A 17,757-nucleotide genomic window follows, 5' to 3' on the forward strand; every position below is an offset into this window, starting at 1 on the left:
TCAGAATTAAAATAGATTCGAGATACATTCCATTTTAATTAAGCCTATGGCTATGACGAATTCGGAGTTAAACACGAATAAATTAAATTTTCCCAAAAAAAAAATCGATTTCTCAATTTAAAACATAGTTCTTAAACACTATAAAGGGCAATTTAATAAACTGAATTAATAACTATAGAGTTAATTAAATCATGCTCGTTATAACTTTTGATTAAAAGGATTTCTGATTTTCGTAATTTAACTAATGGGGTTATTCAAGTAATGTTGTAAAAAAATTATTAAAATACATGTTTTTATGTATTTTAATTAAGCAGCTGTGATGTCATTTTTCTACACTTTTTCAATTTTCCGCGACACTACTCGAATAATCCCATAAGCTATAATGGAGCACTTGTTTTATTCATGAAAATCTTAACTTATTGAGTTAAAAACATTATTTATGAACGCAAATTATTTTAATAACTTATTAATAATACGTCAAAGGTGAAATTAAACAAGGTAAGTTCATAAATAATAGCTATATTCGGATTTCTATATTCTATTGTTAATTTAGTTATAGTCTAATCAGAAGTAATAAGGACGGAATGCGGAAATCGCAACAAAAAAAAAAGGTTTACGAGAATTTGTGTTCTATAAACAATACGAGCATTCGGAGAGAAATATGACACTTTTTCGAAATATGCTAGGAAATTATATTTCAATATATTTAAAAGTCCTCTATAATAATAATTATTATTGATTTAATTTAATTGTACTCTATTATCAAAATATATAAACTGACATGTGAAACGTGGCTTATTTTTTATTTTTCCTTTCGTTGAAATTTTAATTTATTAGTTCATTTTAAAAAAATGGGAGGAGCTCAAATAAAAAACAAAGCAAAAAAAATAAGCCACGTTTCACATGTCAGTTTATATATTTTTGATAATAACGAAGAATTTAAATTAAATTATTAAACGTACTCATTATTAACGCACCAACTTTAAAAAGGTGGTGTAATTATATTTTTACTACGTCAAAAGTGAAGAAGCTTAATTTTTTTCTATACTAGTGTTAATTATAATAATTTCTTAATTCTAAGCTCAAAAATAATAGTTACATTCGAAATTCTTCCCAAACTATAATTTCGGTTAATCTGAGTCGATAAATGAAAAAAAAAATCGTTTAATTAAGTTACTAACGAGAATTTAAAATATTTCGCAAACTTTGCAAATTTTCTTCAAGAAAATCTGAAAAATATAGAAAAGTCTATATATCGTAAATATTAACGTGATAATGAATAGTGACAGCGGAATTATTTTTTGAACAAGACGAGGCTTTCAAATTCTTATTTTTTATAAATTAAACTTATTAGCAAAGATACTTATCACGATTTGTTAGTAACTATTTAAATTAGTAAATAAAGTAATTTTACTCATTCAATGATTAAAAGTAACTAGTAAGGAAGTATTACATTTAAATCAGCTTCTATAATAAAACATTAACGATAAACTAAAAACTAATGGGGTTATTCAAGTAATTACGTCACAACTGTATTAAAATACATAAAAGCATGTATTTTAATACAGTTTGTAACATTACTTGAAATAAACTAAACCCCATAATTTATATGATTTAAAACTAAATCTCCGCTTAAAAAACATTAATTTCTACCCATTTCAAATAAAATCGGCTTTCGAAATAAATTGAAATGAATTAACCTTAGAACTTTCTAATCAAATTGTTTGCTCTTTCTAAACTATATATTCAACTAAACCACAAAAAAACGATCACGATATAATCGTTATCACTATCGATAGCGATGGTGCACAAAAAAAATTCAAAATCCAAATAAAAAACCACCCCCGGCGGTAAACGCGAAGAAGAAGAAAAAAGGGGGCCTTCGTCAGCACATCGCCGTGCAGAGAGTATCGAGAGACATAGAGAGTGTGTGTGTGTGTGTGTGTGTATGCGTGAGAAACAAGAAGGACACGCGACGCGACCGCGTCGCTCCGGCTGGCTGGCCGGGAGAGAGGACGAGAGGGTCGAGGCGAAAGGGGAAAGCGCACTTGCACCAAACATCACGGGCCGTGAGGCGGCGGCGGGGAGAGATAGAGAAGGAAAAGAAGCAGAGAGAACAGAGGAGATGGAAGAACTTTCGCGAAGGGCTTCAGCTCTTCCACGGGTAATGTCAGCTTGTCCCATTGACCTCTGGAAAGTAGATCGCCACGTGGTTTTGATGCTATGACGTCATTATTTTCAATAGCAAATGCACTACATTGCATTTGTTGTCCCCACTTCAACGAGTTTAAAGGGAGGCGCATTTATACAGTTTCGGTGTAAAATGAGCGTAGATCACTGTATATTTATCACTTATTTCGTATTTCTGTTGTTTTTTCATAGATTATTTGTGATCTACGCAAATTGTACACCGCAACTGTATAAATCTCCGTTTAAACTCGTAGAAGTGGAAAAACAAATGCACTGTAAATAAAAATCTGTGACGTCAGATTTTAAGGTCAACCAAAGAAGCTTCAAACTTTGGTTAACTGTAAAGCCGGAGAGCTTGAATGCTCCAGCCCTTGCTTTCTATGCCCAAACTTCTGAAACAACGACGAAACGTGAGGAGGTGGTGTGTGTGTGCACTGAGCCCCAGTTGTCATTTCTCGTTGCTAAGGGCAGAGGAGCCGTCGACGCCGCTTGATAAGAGCAGCTCGCGGAGCCCGCTCCAACATCCTTTTGTTGTCAGAATGAGGACGTACTGGGCGTGAGAGAAACAGAAAAAGGTTGCTCACGGAGCCTGACTTTCTGGCAACTCAGGGAGCCTTTTCAGAAGACCACAAGAAGCCAGGAGCCCGGTGGATATTTACTCAGGCTTATCAGAGAGCTAGTTCTAGCCAAGTGTAGAGAAGCTCACGGAGACCTATCTCAATAGGCTCGAGTATTGAGCCGAGTACTCGAAGCAGCTCAGGATCTATGCCCTGGTAGCCGGCTAGCCTGAGAGCCGGTGAGCTTAAAGCTCAACTCAAGACTAGCGCGGAGCGCTGGGCTCACAGAGCCCTGCAATCACTGTTAGAGAGGACATGTGTGGGGTTAGAAGAGAGCCGGTGATAATAAGAAGACGTGCTCACGGAGCCCCACGCAGGTTGAGGACACAGCAGATGGGTTGTCAGAAGTAAGAGAGGAAGAGTGCGGGTGCTCATGGAGCTCACAAGAGGCTCCGTGCTCATTTTTGGGATAGTATACAGATTGCGGAAGTTGGAGTTCTGACGGAGGATTTTCAGCGACTTTTCAGGGGGCAGAGTTATCACGGAGCAGCTGTCGGCTCACGGAGCTCGCAGCAGATTTTCGGGCAATTTTTAGCCTTAAAAAATGGGCCGCAGAAGAGTTATTGGAAGAAATTGGAAGGACTTGCTCGCCGAGCACAACTGGAGAAGCTTAGCCAAATTTTTTTTCACAAAAAAATTCTAAAAAAGCCAATTTTTTTGTAAATTCTCAGACAGAATTATAATGCTTCAAATTTCTTTTAAAAAAGATGAATATCTATACAATTTTCAATTTTTTAGAAAAAATTCAAAAAAGTCAATTTTTTTAGTGAAGCAACCTAAAATTTTCAAAAATAAATTATTAAATTGAATTTTTTCGGAAAATATTTTCAGCTTTATCAGAAAAAATCCAAAAAAAGTCAATTTTTTCCGAAAAAAATTGTAATAAACCAAATAAATATGGAAAAAAAGTTTTTTCGAATAAATTCGAATTTTTTTCCAGAAAAAAACACAAAAAAGTCAAATTTTTGTGTAAAATACCATTAAAATTTTAAAATTTTCACAAAAAAATCCAAAAAAAGTAATTTGTAAAAGATTATTCATTAAATTTAATTTTTTTCGGGAAAACCTTTAAAATTTAAATTTTTTAGAAAAAAATGTCGAATTTCAAATTTTCTTGAATTAATTTTTTTGGGAAAAATCTTTTACAAAATTCAAATTTTTTCGGAAAAATTTTAAAAAAGTGAGTTTTTTATTAAAATATCTTAAAAGTTTCAATTTTTCAGAAAAAAAACTGAAATTTCAAATTTTTGAAAAACTCGGGAAAAACCATACAATTTCCAAAATTTTCAGCGAAAAAACCAAAAAAAAAATTTTTTACGTAAAACACAAATTTTTCAATTTTTTAGAAAAAAATTTTTCGAATTTCAAATTTTCTTAAAATAAATTTTTGGGAAAAATCATAAAATTTTCATAAAAAATTGAAATTTTAGTCCTAAAATTTACAAAAAAATCAAAATAAAACCTTCGAGAAATCCAAATAGAAAACTCAAAAAATCAGTTAAAAAACGAAAAAAAAATCGCTAAAAATTATTAAAAATCCATTTTATAAAGAAAAGAAAAAGAAAATAAAATTCTCATAAATTTTTGGAAAAAAGCGAAAAATTGGGGGGGGGGGGAACAGTTTTGGTATTTGTCATCTAAAAATCAATAAATCAAGCGAAAAAAAAGGCGGGGGAGGGGGGGGGGGGAAATTTTTTACAAGAAAACTTTTTCTCAGAAAAAATCGAAAATCACTTTTTTTGTGTGTGTTTGCGGGGGCGGTGTGGAAGGCGGAGCAAATGTAAAATCAATAAAAATTCAGAGTTATCTATATTTTACAACAGAAAAAAAAACACAAAAAAATTTTTAAAAATAAGGCGGGGGGGGGGGGGGGAGCTCGGCGGAAAATTCAAAAAAAGAAAAGAAAAAAATCGTTTAGTCGAGCAGCGAAATTTGGGCGAATCCGGTCAATGTCCGCTCGTCGGGGATCTGGAAAAAAATTTATAAAATAAAAAAAAATTTATAAAATATAAAATTTATAAAAAAGAAAATCTTTTTTTTTTTGGAAAATATTTCAAATTTTTGAAAAATAAATTATTTAATTTAATTTAATTTTTTTCGGGAAAAATCATAAAAAAATTGTAATAAAAAAAAAATTTCTCGAAAAATTTGAAAATATTCGACGAAAATTTCGATTTTTCCGTAAAAATTTCAATAAAAAATTTTTTTTCTGAAACTGTTCAGATATTTGGCCAAAATTTCAACTTTTTGGAGGGAAAAAAGTGGAAAAAATTGAAAAAAAAAATTTTTTGAAATAAAAAAACGTCAAAAAATTAGCAAATATTGCTTTTTTTTAGAAATTCGGCAAAAATTCACACTTTTCGAAAAAAAAATCAAAAAAAATAACTTTTTTCCCAGAAAATTCAAAAAAATATCGATTTTTCAAAAAAAATTCGTCAAAAATTCAATTTTTTATTTCAAAAAATTCAATATCTTTTTGGAATAAATTAACAAATTTCAAACAAACTTATTCTTCAATTTTTTAAATTTTTTTTTGAGAAAAAAAATTCAAAAAGCCTAATTTTTGGAAAATATCTTAAAATGTTCAATTTTTTCAGAAAAATTTCACAGAAAATTTTCAAATTTATCACAAAAAATCCAAAAAAAAAAGATCTAATTTTTTTAAATTAAAAAATTTACCTCATTAGCGTGTACTCCAGAATTCAATGCAAACGTTATCGACCGTCTATCAGACTTTGATTCAGCAAAATCGATAAGCTTCTGAAGGTTGGCAGCGACAATTACCAAATCGTGACAGTCGATGAGTTCAGCGGTCACTAGTTCGTGAGCAATTCCTTCAACTGAAAAAGAAACGAGAAATCGATAAATTACCATCTAATAAGGGGTTATTCAACTAATATTGCAAAATGTATTTAAATACTTATAGACTATTTGGGTCTACTGAACTACAAACTATTAGGTCTCCAAATAAGTTCCGAGTCAAAAATCATAACTTTGTTCGTTGCGTATCGATTTTTATGAAACTGTGGGAATTTATGTTATCAACGATGATCTTTCATTTGACAATAGTCACAAAATTTTTTGACCGTCCGAAGTGCCCTAACTCAGAGCCAATTTTTCAGACATTTTTCAGATCTCGCTTTTTTTAACCTTTGAATTGAGGTTTGTGTGAGGATTTTGCTTTGTTTAGAATACATTATTAGAAAACGACAAAAGTTTGGAAAAAAATCCGTCCAAAAAATTTTTTTTTGGTTGGTCGTCAAAAAATCTTCAAAAAAAATTTTTGTCGAAAATTCTTGATTTTTTATACAAAAATGATGTAACCATGTGCAAACTATTTTTAAACATACAAAACATTTGAGTATGAAATTTGGATCTCGAGAAATACTCAAAAAACTCGAAAATAATTCGAAAAAGCTGTGTTTTCTGTTATTATTTTAGTTTAATGGTTTTATTTCAAAATAAGACAAAACCCATTAAAAATGTTCAAAAAAATAAAATAAAAATTACTTCAAAAAGTCGGTAAAATTTGAAAAAAATGTAATTTTCAGTTCAATAATTGAATAAATTTCTATTTTTCAGAACACATGATTCCATTATTGTCGGAGCAAAAACCTATGTTCGAAAAATGTGAAAAATTAGATTTCTCAACACAAAACACCTAAAAATTCGCAAAAAATCTAAATTTTCTGAAATAATTACTGAAAAACCTCAACTTTCAGCAAAAATCGCTAAAAAATTGGAAAAAAATTGCAAAATTTTAAAAAAACATTATTGAAAAAGTCGTTAAAAATTCTCAAAAAACAGAATTTTTCCACAAAAATCGTCGTTCCAAAACTCAGTTTTCTGTCAAATTTCCCTCTGGCTTCTCTGGCTTCACAGTATATTTTACTCTCTGGCTTCACAGTATATTTTACTTTTAGTAAAATATTCCGTACCAGTATCAGCCGACTTTGTATAGTCAAACTTGATATCATTGAGCTCTCGCTGTTGATTCCGAACTCTGAGCACCATATTCAACGTCTCTGGACACGGAGTGGTGGCTCCTCCACCTTCCTGAGCACTTGGAGCACCACTTGCTGCTCCTCCAGTGGCTCCTCCAGCAGCTCCAGCTGCTCCAGCTCCTGATGCTGAAGCACTAGCCTTCTTCTTCTTCTTTTCACGTTCCTCATCCTCCAAATCACTATCATCATCACTTTCTTGTGGTGAGTCGTATTCAAATTCCCAATTTCCGTGAGCATCTTTACGCAACTTTCCAGAAGCCACTTTTTTCGACGAGTGATGGGCGACTACTGGAACTGAAGCGAGATTCTCAATGAGAGTATGTACCAGATATTTCTTGTCTTTTCCTTTTTTGAAGAACGAATATTTCAAGAGTTCGGAGGCTGTTGGACGCTTTGCTGGGTCTTTCTGAAATTAGAATTGATAGAATCGGTGGCAAACCGGGGCAAACCGGCAAAATGCCCGACTTGAAAATTTCCGGCAAATTGCCGTTTTTCGAGTTTCCGGCAAATTCGTCAAATCGGCAAATTGGTGATATTGCCGAAAGTCTGGCAAATATCTGGCAAATTGCAGTTTTCGAGTTTCCGGCAAATTCGTCAAATCGGCAAATTGGTGATATTGCCGAAAATTCTGAAAACTGGCAAAATGCCCGACTTGAAAATTTACGGCAAATTGCCGTTTTCGAGTTTCCGGCAAATTCGTCAAATCGGCAAATTGGTGATATTGCCGAAAATTCTGAAAACTGGCAAAATGCCCGACTTGAAAATTTACGGCAAACTGCCGTTTTCGAGTTTCCGGCAAATTCGTCAAATCGGCAAATTGGTGATATTGCCGAAAATTCTGAAAACCGGCAATTTGCCCATCTGTCCAATTTGCCGGAAAAGAGGCAATTGTCGGAATTGAGAATTTCCGGCAAATTCGGCAAAGCGGCAAAATGCCCGAATTGAAAATTTCAGCCAAAGTAGGCATATTGCCGTTTTTAAATTTCCGGCAAATCGTCAACTTGCCGGAATTTTAAATTTCCGGCAAATTGTAGTTTTGCACCTTTTTTTTGTTGGTAATTTCAATTTTAATCGACAAAATTGCACGCATCCTAAACTTTTCGGCAATTTGCCGGTTTGCCGAAAATGAAAATTTCTGGCAAATTCTCTAAATTGTCGATTTGCCGGAAATCCTCTATTCCCGTAATTGGATAAAATTGCCAAAAATTCTGAAAACCGGCAATTTGCCGGAATTGAAAATTGCCCGGAAAATCACCGAAAATGAAAATTTCCGGCAAATCGCTAACTTGCCGGAATTGTAAATTTCCGGCAAATCGCCAACTTGCCGGAATTGAAAATATCCGGCAAATCGGCAACTTGCCGGAATTGTAAATTTCCGGTAAATCGCCAAATTGCCGGAATTGAAAATATCCGGCAAATCGCCAACTTGCCGGAATTGAAAATATCCGGCAAATCGCCAACTTGCCGGAATTGAAAATATCCGGCAAATCGGCAACTTGCCGGAATTGTAAATTTCCGGTAAATCGCCAAATTGCCGGAATTGAAAATTGCCCGGAAAATCACCGAAAATGAAAATTTCCGGCAAATCGGAAAATTGCCGGAATTGTAAATTTCCGGCAAATCGCCAACTTGCCGGAATTGAAAATATCCGGCAAATCGGCAAATTGCCGGAATTGTAAATTTCCGGCAAATCACCAACTTGCCGGAATTGAAAATATCCGGCAAATCGGCAAATTGCCGGAATTGTAAATTTCCGGCAAATCACCAACTTGCCGGAATTGAAAATATCCGGCAAATCGGCAAATTGCCGGAATTGTAAATTTCCGGCGAATCGCCAAATTGCCGAAAATTAAAAAAAATTGCCGGTTTGCCGATTTTGCCGAAAACTTTCGGCGTTTGCCTTTTTTCCAGGCAATTTGGAAATTTTGCCGGAATTTAAAATTTCCGAAAATGAAAACATTTCCGGCAATAAGGATTATGTTATATGTTATATAAACTTGTGTAAAACACATAATTTTAACCACTTTTTCTCTTCAATTGCCGAACACACAAATTTACCTGCAAACAATCGCGAATCAGTGTCTTAAACGATTTTCCATAAGCCTTATATTGATCTTTTCTCTCAGCATTAGTCTCAAGTGTTGGTGGATCATTTTGAAGTGTTAGCATAAGGACTTTCATTGGTGGATATTTATGATAGGGAGCTGTTCCGGTGGCAAGTTCAATCGCAAGAATTCCAAGTGACCAAATGTCAGCTTTAAAATCATATCCTTGTACTTGTTCCATTACTTCTGGTGCCATCCAACACGGAGTGCCCACAAATGTGTGACGAACTTTCTGGAAAAAAACAGGAGGGGTTTTTTTGTTTTGTTTAAAACGAGTTCAACTCTCCACCACGGGAAAATTTTTTGCGCGAATTTTTTCATCCCAAAAAAAAGGTAAATAAAAAATTAGCGCAATGAATCTTATTTTGGCACTCTCTCATGTCCTGTCCTATGCATGTTTAATACTTTTATGTCCACTACTTTCATGTTCCCACCCATTATTCATCTCCCTGACACCCGCACATTCATGTACCAACTAATCAACTTTTCAGATGATAATTCATTTTCTGTATGTTTATTATCAATTTTTTTGATTATTATCAATCTCTCTATCACAGGCAAAGCGGAAAGTGCCCAAAACGGTCCGTTCACGGACCGGGAACGGCTCAAATTTAAGAACAGTTCACGGTTCGATTCCCGGTCCGTCAACGGACCGTAATTGAACCGTAAAGAGACTAAAAAATGGGAAAATTTTTTCACCCTCCAGCTGCCCCCTTTTTCTTTCCCAATGCTCCACCGAGCTCCGGTCTTGCTTCAGACCGTCTTCCGGTGATCCTTCGTTGTAGCAATTCTATCTGCCTCAGCCGGGGTTGAACTTGTCCACTGCCTGTCGATTGATTACTGGCCCATCACCTTACCGTTTGGCCATTACACGCGAGGATAATCAATAGACTTCGCATAAATAGCGATCAGCTCGCGCTCGCGCATTTTCTTCTGGTTTTCACGTCTTACACCAACTTTTTCGATTGTATTTTCAGTAGTTTCTGATTCTCCATCTTGCCGTTGGACTTATATGAAAGCGAACGATAACAATTGACAGTTTCGTGTAGTTCAGAACTTATTTCGCATATTTCTCAACATCTACCTATACGTGCTCCATCTACTTGTAATACAGAAATGGTACTTACCATATTTCCTCTATTAGTCTTGCATGCAAGACTAATTTTCGATTGGACCGGGTTGCAATACTAATAGAGGAAATAAGGTATATGCGTTCTACTTGAATGATACCTTAATTTCTTAAAATACACACGGAACAGAAACGATATCAGGAATGATTCCAGAATGTATTGTTAGTAAAATATTTTATGATATTTCAAAAAATGCTCCTGTTGCTCAGCTGAAGAAGACCAGCAGAGAGAGAGTGATCGTTGAGTATATTCAGTATCTACCCAATTGTGGCATTTCATCTTTTTTTATTGATATGTTTATAGGATTACATTAATATAACCTCTTTTACACACAATGTCATGCTTAATAGCCTCAGTTAGATCGCATGCGATTACGGGCAGCGTACGGACCAGTTGGACGGATGATAGACAAAATGGTTGCCCAGAGGAATTTTTTTCATGAAAATTGAGTTTTTGAAGTACCTACAATGCTATTTGGTTCATTGTAGCCAGTTGGCTAATTTTTTGCCTGATTCAAGGTTTAGTTTTAAAAAGTGCAGTTTTGCCGACCGGGACGGTTAATTTACGGACCATCTACGGACCGGCTACGGCCAAACTACGGATGATCACCAAAACGGAGGATAATACAAAAAAAATTTTTCATGAAAATGGAGTTTTTGAAGTGCCTACACTCTCCTTTGACTAATTTGAGCACTTTTTCCGTGCTAGAACCTGAAATTTTCAAAAATAAAAATTTGGTGCCCGGGACGGTTCATTTACGGTCCGTCTACGGGCCGGCGACGGACCGTCTACGGACCGGAAACGGCCCAACTACGGCTCAAGAGCCATCTCGGTCGGTAAATGTGGTTTTTGCTCTAAATAATGCATTTAACGACGTAAAAATGCTTGAATTAGCCAACTGGTATCATAGGTATTTTAAAAAAATTCGTTTTCTTAAAATCCATTTTTTCCTCTTAATGGCCATTTTTTACATTCCCCGTAGTTTGCCCGTAATTGGTCCGTCCCGCTTTTCATATCCGTAGTTCACCCGTTAATGGTCCGTTCCCGGTCCAAGATCCGTAAACGGACCGTACCCGCTTTGCCTGTGTATGATGTTTAGGCCTTAACTTATTCATGTCTATTCACTATTTATTTTTGATCACGATTTCAATCGTAATAAATACAATAAAATACAATACTCCAAATTTTCCCCTGATTCCGAGTTTTCAGGACAAAAAAAAAGGGAAAATGCTTCAAATTTGCTCTAAAAAGCTCTCGGAAATTATGCCTAAAACAGAAATTTTCATTTTTTTTTTTGCGAAAAATCACAGAAATAAACGAAATTCACAGTTTGGCACTGTTAAAGGTGGAGTACCGAAACCTGAGGCATTTTTTTTTTCAGACCCAAATTTAGGTCCAAAACTACCGAATTTTGTAATGAGACGTTCTGAAAATTTCTCAAAAAAAAGTTATGGCGGTTCAAAGTTCGGCAGAATAAGGCTCATTTTTAGCTAAAATCAATATTTTTTCCAACTTCTCAGTGTCGCAACGTCTGGAACCTAATTTTTATTTATTCATCACTTATTAATAAATATTGTGGTTTTTGATTAGGCGTTTATTCGTTGATTTAGGTACATTTATGGTCTTTGAGGAACAAAATGTAACTTTTATTTGTGCCCCACTGACCATAAATGTTCTTAAATCAACGGATAAATGCCCACTCAAAAACCACAATATTTATTAAAAAGTGATGAATAAATAAAAATTAGGTTCCAGACGTTGCGACACTGAGAAGTTGGAAAAAATATTGATTTTAGCTAAAAATGAGCCTTATTCTGCCGAACTTTGAACCGCCATAACTTTTTTTTGAGAAATTTTCAGAACGTCTCATTACAAAATTCGGTAGTTTTGGACCTAAATTTGGGTCTGAAAAAAAAAATGCCTCAGGTTTCGGTACTCCACCTTTAACAGTGCCAAACTGTGAATTTCGTTTATTTCTGTGATTTTTCGCAAAAAAAAAATGAAAATTCCTGTTTTAGGCATAATTTCCGAGCTTTTTAGAGCAAATTTGAAGCATTTTCCCTTTTTTTGTCACGAAATTATAATAGGTTTTCCGAAAAATCAAACATTTTCTAGCACAATTTTAACAGGAAATTTAGATGGTGAAAATATGGAATTTTGGTTGAACTAGAGAAAAAAAAAGTCGTTTCCAGTGTTTTTTAAACCATAACCATTAAATCCCCCTTATAAGGACTTGGTGGGTCTGCTGGACTACAAACTACAAAGATATAATTAGCAGACCCAAACCTTTTTATATGGAATTTTGTAAATTTTGGCAGGTTTTGAGTAAAATTTCGAAAAGTTCAGAGTTTTTAAAGGTAAAATTTTTTTTATGAATAACTGAAATTTTGAGCATTATATATATATATATATATAGCATTATTTATATATATAGTCTTATATATATATATATATATATATATATATATATATATAGTCTATAGGTATATATATGTATATGTCAAATTTATATGTTTTCTTATTTTTGTAAACATATTTTCCGATTTTTCGGAAAATCGAAAAACCGACATCGTTAGGTTTCCAATTTCGAAAAAAAATTTTTGAGAAATAATTTTTTGCGGGAAATCCAAATTTCAGATTTCAGCAAATTTTTCGGAAAACGTTTAAAATTTGACGAAATTCTAGAATTTACATTCCAAAAATTCGGATTTTTCAGCGTTTTTACTCAAAACCGCGCCAAAATTCTCAAATTTCCATCGAAAAACATGGAATTTTCAGTTTTTCAGTCAATTTTTTGTGGTGGAATTTTCAATAAAAAAGCAGCATTATTACCTGACGTGACAAATCACCACCAGAAGAAGCAAGCCATCCAGATACTCCAAAATCGGCAATTTGAATAGTTCCATCGTCGGCGAGCAGTATGTTGCCGGCTTTAATGTCACGATGAATTTGTCCGTTTAAATGGAAATATTCGAGTCCTTTTAGTACTTCACGGAGTACTGTAGCAATTGATACTTCATCGAGGACACCGAATTGCGCCTGTTCTTTTCCAATTGCCTGAAATTTGAAGATGGACATTTTTGCGCGGGAAACGGGGAGAGCAGCCGACAGTTAACGGGACCGTCAAAAGCGGCCGACACCTCCGGGGTCCTAGGGGTTCCAAAAACAGAAGCAGCCGGCCCCCGAACAGGTTTTCATAAGAAAGCCGCGGACATATTCCGGGTGTGCGATTTTCGCTTAACGGGACCGTGGAAGGGAGCAGCCGACATATCCGGGGCCCTAGGGATCCCCCGGGACCCGGGCTCTAAAAACTGGGCAATGAAGCATCCGACATCTCAGGGGCCCTAGGGATCCCCAATCAGAAGCAGCAGACACCTAATGGGTTTTCAAAAAAGAAGCAGCCGACATTCCACCGGGCACTTGAAATGTTCAATAAAGCAGCCGACGTCCCACGGGTCTCCAAGTGAGAGCTGCCGGCATATTCCGGGTGTGGGGATTTTTTGAGGAAAAATTGTTGTTTTTTTTTGCCAAAAATCAATAAAAAAATGCCTTTCTAGCTTGAAATTATAGGAAATTGTAATTTTTTAGCTCAAAAGTTCAAGAAAAAATAGATTAGCGTTATAAAATGCTTCAAAAACTGCATTTTTCGACTTAAAAATTCAGAAAAATTCGATTTTTAGCTTAATAATCGTCAAAAAACCGATTTTTCGGCTCAAAATTGTTCCTATTTTCGCAATTTTTGTTGACTAAAAATTAGTTAAAAACAGGCCCTCCCGGGTACTCAGAAATGTGTACTGAAGCAGCCGACATCTCCTGGGCACTCAAAACGGGAGCAGCGGCGGACGTCTCACGAGTTTCGATAAAATTGCAGCCGACACCCAAGGGTGCCCAAGTTGGAGCAGCCGACGCCTCGCTGGTTTCCCTAACAAAAAATGCAGCGCCGACGAATTTGCGGGTCCCGGAAAAACGCGCGTGCGTGTTACTGCGGAATAAAAAAGCAGCCGACATCTCCCGGGACCCGGATTTTTCTGGGGGTTTTTCAGGCCAAAACTTGACCTCCTCACCTTAACTTTGCGTTTCAAAATGTCAAGCATTGAACCACAATTGAGTAGACGCATAACAACCCATAGTTCTTCTTGTGCAATAAATGATGTATAATAGCTAACAACATTCGGATGATTACACTGGGACATTGCCTGAATCTCATGACTTAGCTCATCAACCGATGTTTGACACTTTTCCAGATTTATGCATTTGATGGCGACTTTCTCGTTTCGTGGAAGGCAGTAGGCCTGCAAAAAAATTGTGGGAATTTTAAAGGTAGAGCCGACCGAAATTTGAGACTTTTGCTTTTTTAGACCCAAATTTGGTCCAGATCTCCGAATTTTGTAATGAGACATTCTGAAAATTTCTCAAAAAAAAGTTATGGCGGTTCAAAGTTTGGCAAAATAAAGCCCATATTCAGCTAAAATCAATATTTTTTCCAACTTCTCAGTGTCACAATGCCTGGAACCTAATTCTTATTTAATTATCACTTTTTAATAAATATTGTGGTTTTTGAGTGGGCGTTTATTCGTTGATTTAGGTACATTTATGGTCTTTGGGGTACAAAATTTAACTTTTATTTGTGCCCCACTGACATATGTACTTAAATCAACGAATAAACGCCCACTCAAAAACCACAATATTTATTAAAAAGTGATGAATAAATAAAAATTAGGTTCCAGGTATTGTGGCACTGAGAAGTTGGAAAAAATTTTGATTTTAGCTAAAAATGAGCTTTATTCGGCCGAACCGCCATAACTTTTTTTTTGAGAAATTTTCAGAACGTCTCATTACAAAATTCGGTAGTTTTGGACCAATTTTAATAAAACATTAATAAAACAAAAGTCTCGATACTCACCACCTTAAAGTAAAATTAGGTGAAAATCAACATTTTCACCACTTTTCTCTTGAAAAAAACGAGATTTTTCGGAAAAATTTAAATTTCCCGCCGAAATTTGGGGTTTTCTAGCGATTTTTCCGGGTTTTTCCAAAGACAAATTAAAATTTTGGCTGAAAAATTGAATTTTTCAGATTCAAATTCGTTTTTCTGAAGGTGTCCAGTTGAAAAATGTGGAATTTTTACGCAAAAATTCAATTTTTGATGGATTTTTCGTTATTTTGCTCATTTTTGAGAGGAAAATCACGGCTCACTTCGTGGTGAGACCCGTCGAAAATTTTTTTTCGGGGGAAATTTAAATTTTCTGAGAAAAAACAATTTTTTGGCGGGAAATTCAAATTTTTTGAGAGAAAAAAAAATTTTTTGACGGGAAATTTAAATTTTCTGAGAAAAAAAAATTTTTTTGGCGGGAAATTTAAATTTTCTGAGAAAAAAAAATTTTTGGCGAGAAATTTAAATTTTCTGAGAAAAAAAAAATTTTCGGCGGGAGATTCAAATTTTCTGAGAAAAAAAAATTTTTCGGCGGGAAATTCAAATTTTTTGGCGGGAAATTTTAATTTTTTTAGAAAAAAAAATTTTTTTTGACGGTTAGAAATTGTAATTTTCGCCATTTCGCCACTTTTCCGGAGATTTTCAGTACAAAAAGTGGATTTTTTTTTGCGTTTTTTTACCCGAATTTTTGTCTAAAAATTCGGCTTTTTTTGACATAGAAATTGTAATTTTCAGTCAAAAAAGAAGCAGCATACAGTAAAAACGGTAGCAGTTGCTCCAACTCCAATCGACTCATCCAACTTATAAGCCGACGGTTCTGTTGGCCATCGATCGGCCGGATTAAGCTGTGCAACAAGTGCAGCTGATGCTGCTGCAGCTGCCGCAATCGGTGATGATACTTGAGGTGGTGGTGGTGGTGGTGGTTGGGATGGTTGTGATCCTGCAACAACAAAAAAATTAGGGGTGAAATTCATTTTTTGGGCCTAAAAATTGCGCGATTTTTGAATTTTCTCACCTTTTTTGTAATTTTTTTTTTGGTTTTTTCAAAAAACCATTTTGGTTTTTAAGGTAAAAATTGAAAATTTTTACATGGAACATTCAATGTTGTATGTACTTAAAAATGTAATTTTTAAGCAGAAAATTCGATTTTTTTTCAGCTCAAAAATTAAATTTCGTTGAAAAATTCGACTTTTTACACATTTAAAAAGGTAATTTTTACCGGGAAAAACGTTTTTTTTTTAAACAAAAAAAAATGTATAAAAATCGAATTTTTAAACTAAATTAAAACATTTTTGGAGTAAAAATAAATTTCAAATGAAGAAATAGAGTTTATCTGCCTAAAAAATCATATTTCCTCGACAAAAATTGAAAATTTTAGAGTAAAAATTGAATTTTGTACTCAAAAATGACATTTTTAAACAGATTTCGTTGAAAAATTCGACTTTTCACAGGAAAAACTCTTTTTTTCTTCTTGAAAAATCAATTTTTCCGATTAAAAAAATTTGTTTTTTTTTCACAAAAATCGGAAATGTAGATTTTATAAATTTAATTGATTTTAATTGAAAATATTAGGGTTTTCCAAGTGAAAATTGGTTTTTTTTATGTGAAAAATCAAATTTTTCAGCTAAATTAAATTTTTAGAGTGAAAATCGAATTTTTCCGCCAAAAAATTATATTTCCATGAAGAAATTGTACATTTTAGAGCAAAAAAAAATCGAATTTTTTATTAGAAAAATTAAATTTGATCGTAAAAATTCGTTTTTTTTTCTCAAAAATGTAATTTTTTAAGGAGAAAAATTGATTTTTCACTACAAAACTTCAATTCCGTTGAAAAATTCAATTTCCTACAAAAAAAATTTATTTATACCCAAAAAACCAATTTTTCAAAGCAAAAAATACATTTTGTACCGGAAAATTTCAATTTTATTGTAAAAATTAATTATTTTCCTCACAAAATACCAACTTTAGAAGGAGAAAGATGTAATTTTTACTTTAAAAATTCATTTTTAACTTAAAAAAATTATTTTCGATTTTTTAAATTTAAATAAAAATTAAATTTTACTGGACCTGCAAAAATAATCGGGAAACCCCAATTTTTATTGAAATTTCTACTTTTTCTTCGGAAAAATTATTAGATTTCAAGCTAGAAATTGCCATTTTTCACATTTTTCGACCGCAAAAAAAATCCAAAAAAGCACCATGAAGTGTCGACGTTGATCCGATGCTCGATAATGTATCAGTGTTAAATGTTCCAGTTGTTGTCTGTGTTGTCGAGTATTCTGATGTTATTGTTGAAGCATTTGCAGCTGAATGAGCAGCTGCTGCAGAAGCTGCTGATGATGTAGTTGTAGTATTCGTGTTTCCTGCCAGATTCGAAGAGCTCATTTTTTATATTTTTGATTTATTATATATTAATTTATATTGTTGATGATGATGATGATGTACACAGGACAACACACGTATGAGACTCTGAAATTTTTTAATACAATATTAATAAATTAATTGATATCATTAATCAGTAATATCATTAAGGATATAGTAGATTTGAAAAAAAAAAAAAAAAACGGCTGGAAACTAACTTTTTGTAATCACAGTCTAATTTTGGGTCCGATAGTTCACTGCAACTTTTTCCTCACGAGGGACGAGGAAAAGTGGTTTCTAGGCCATGGCCGAGGGGCCGACAAGTCGGCCATTTATCTTGCTTTGTTTTCCGCCTGTTTTCTTTCGTTTTTCATCGATTTTTTTCGTTTTTTCTTAATAAAACTGATAAATAAATAT

At 34.0% G+C, this 17,757-nt stretch overlaps 2 protein-coding genes across 4 annotated transcripts; one reads left to right on the plus strand and one right to left on the minus strand.

Moving 5' to 3' along the window:
• Positions 1-2,549: 2,549 nt before the first annotated feature.
• Y59A8B.24 (uncharacterized protein) lies at positions 2,550-2,750 on the plus strand (the record flags this gene model as incomplete). The annotated part of the gene is made up of 1 exon (NM_001380854.1): positions 2,550-2,750. One exon carries the CDS (start codon positions 2,550-2,552, stop codon positions 2,748-2,750), a length of 201 nt encoding a protein of 66 aa, NP_001366960.1.
• Positions 2,751-4,486: 1,736 nt separating this feature from the next.
• On the minus strand, positions 4,487-17,448 carry gck-3 (Germinal center kinase 3; the record flags this gene model as incomplete). 3 transcript variants are annotated; one of them, NM_075116.7, is made up of 8 exons in its annotated part: positions 4,487-4,775; positions 5,487-5,647; positions 6,746-7,217; positions 8,870-9,148; positions 12,879-13,103; positions 14,111-14,338; positions 15,735-15,919; positions 17,178-17,364. In NM_075116.7, the coding sequence occupies 8 exons, from the start codon at positions 17,362-17,364 to the stop codon at positions 4,722-4,724; spliced, it is 1,791 nt and encodes a 596-aa protein (NP_507517.2). The 3 variants fall into 3 exon arrangements, with proteins under 3 accessions (NP_507517.2, NP_001129918.1, NP_001379534.1); NM_001136446.4 differs by lacking the exons at positions 15,735-15,919; positions 17,178-17,364 and having other exon boundaries at positions 4,722-4,775; positions 14,111-14,239; NM_001392687.1 differs by lacking the exons at positions 4,487-4,775; positions 5,487-5,647 and having other exon boundaries at positions 6,230-7,217; positions 17,178-17,448.
• Between the last annotated feature and the right edge of the window lie 309 nt (positions 17,449-17,757).

Source organism: Caenorhabditis elegans, chromosome V, assembly GCF_000002985.6.
Source record: "Caenorhabditis elegans chromosome V".
NCBI lineage: Eukaryota > Metazoa > Nematoda > Chromadorea > Rhabditida > Rhabditidae > Caenorhabditis > Caenorhabditis elegans.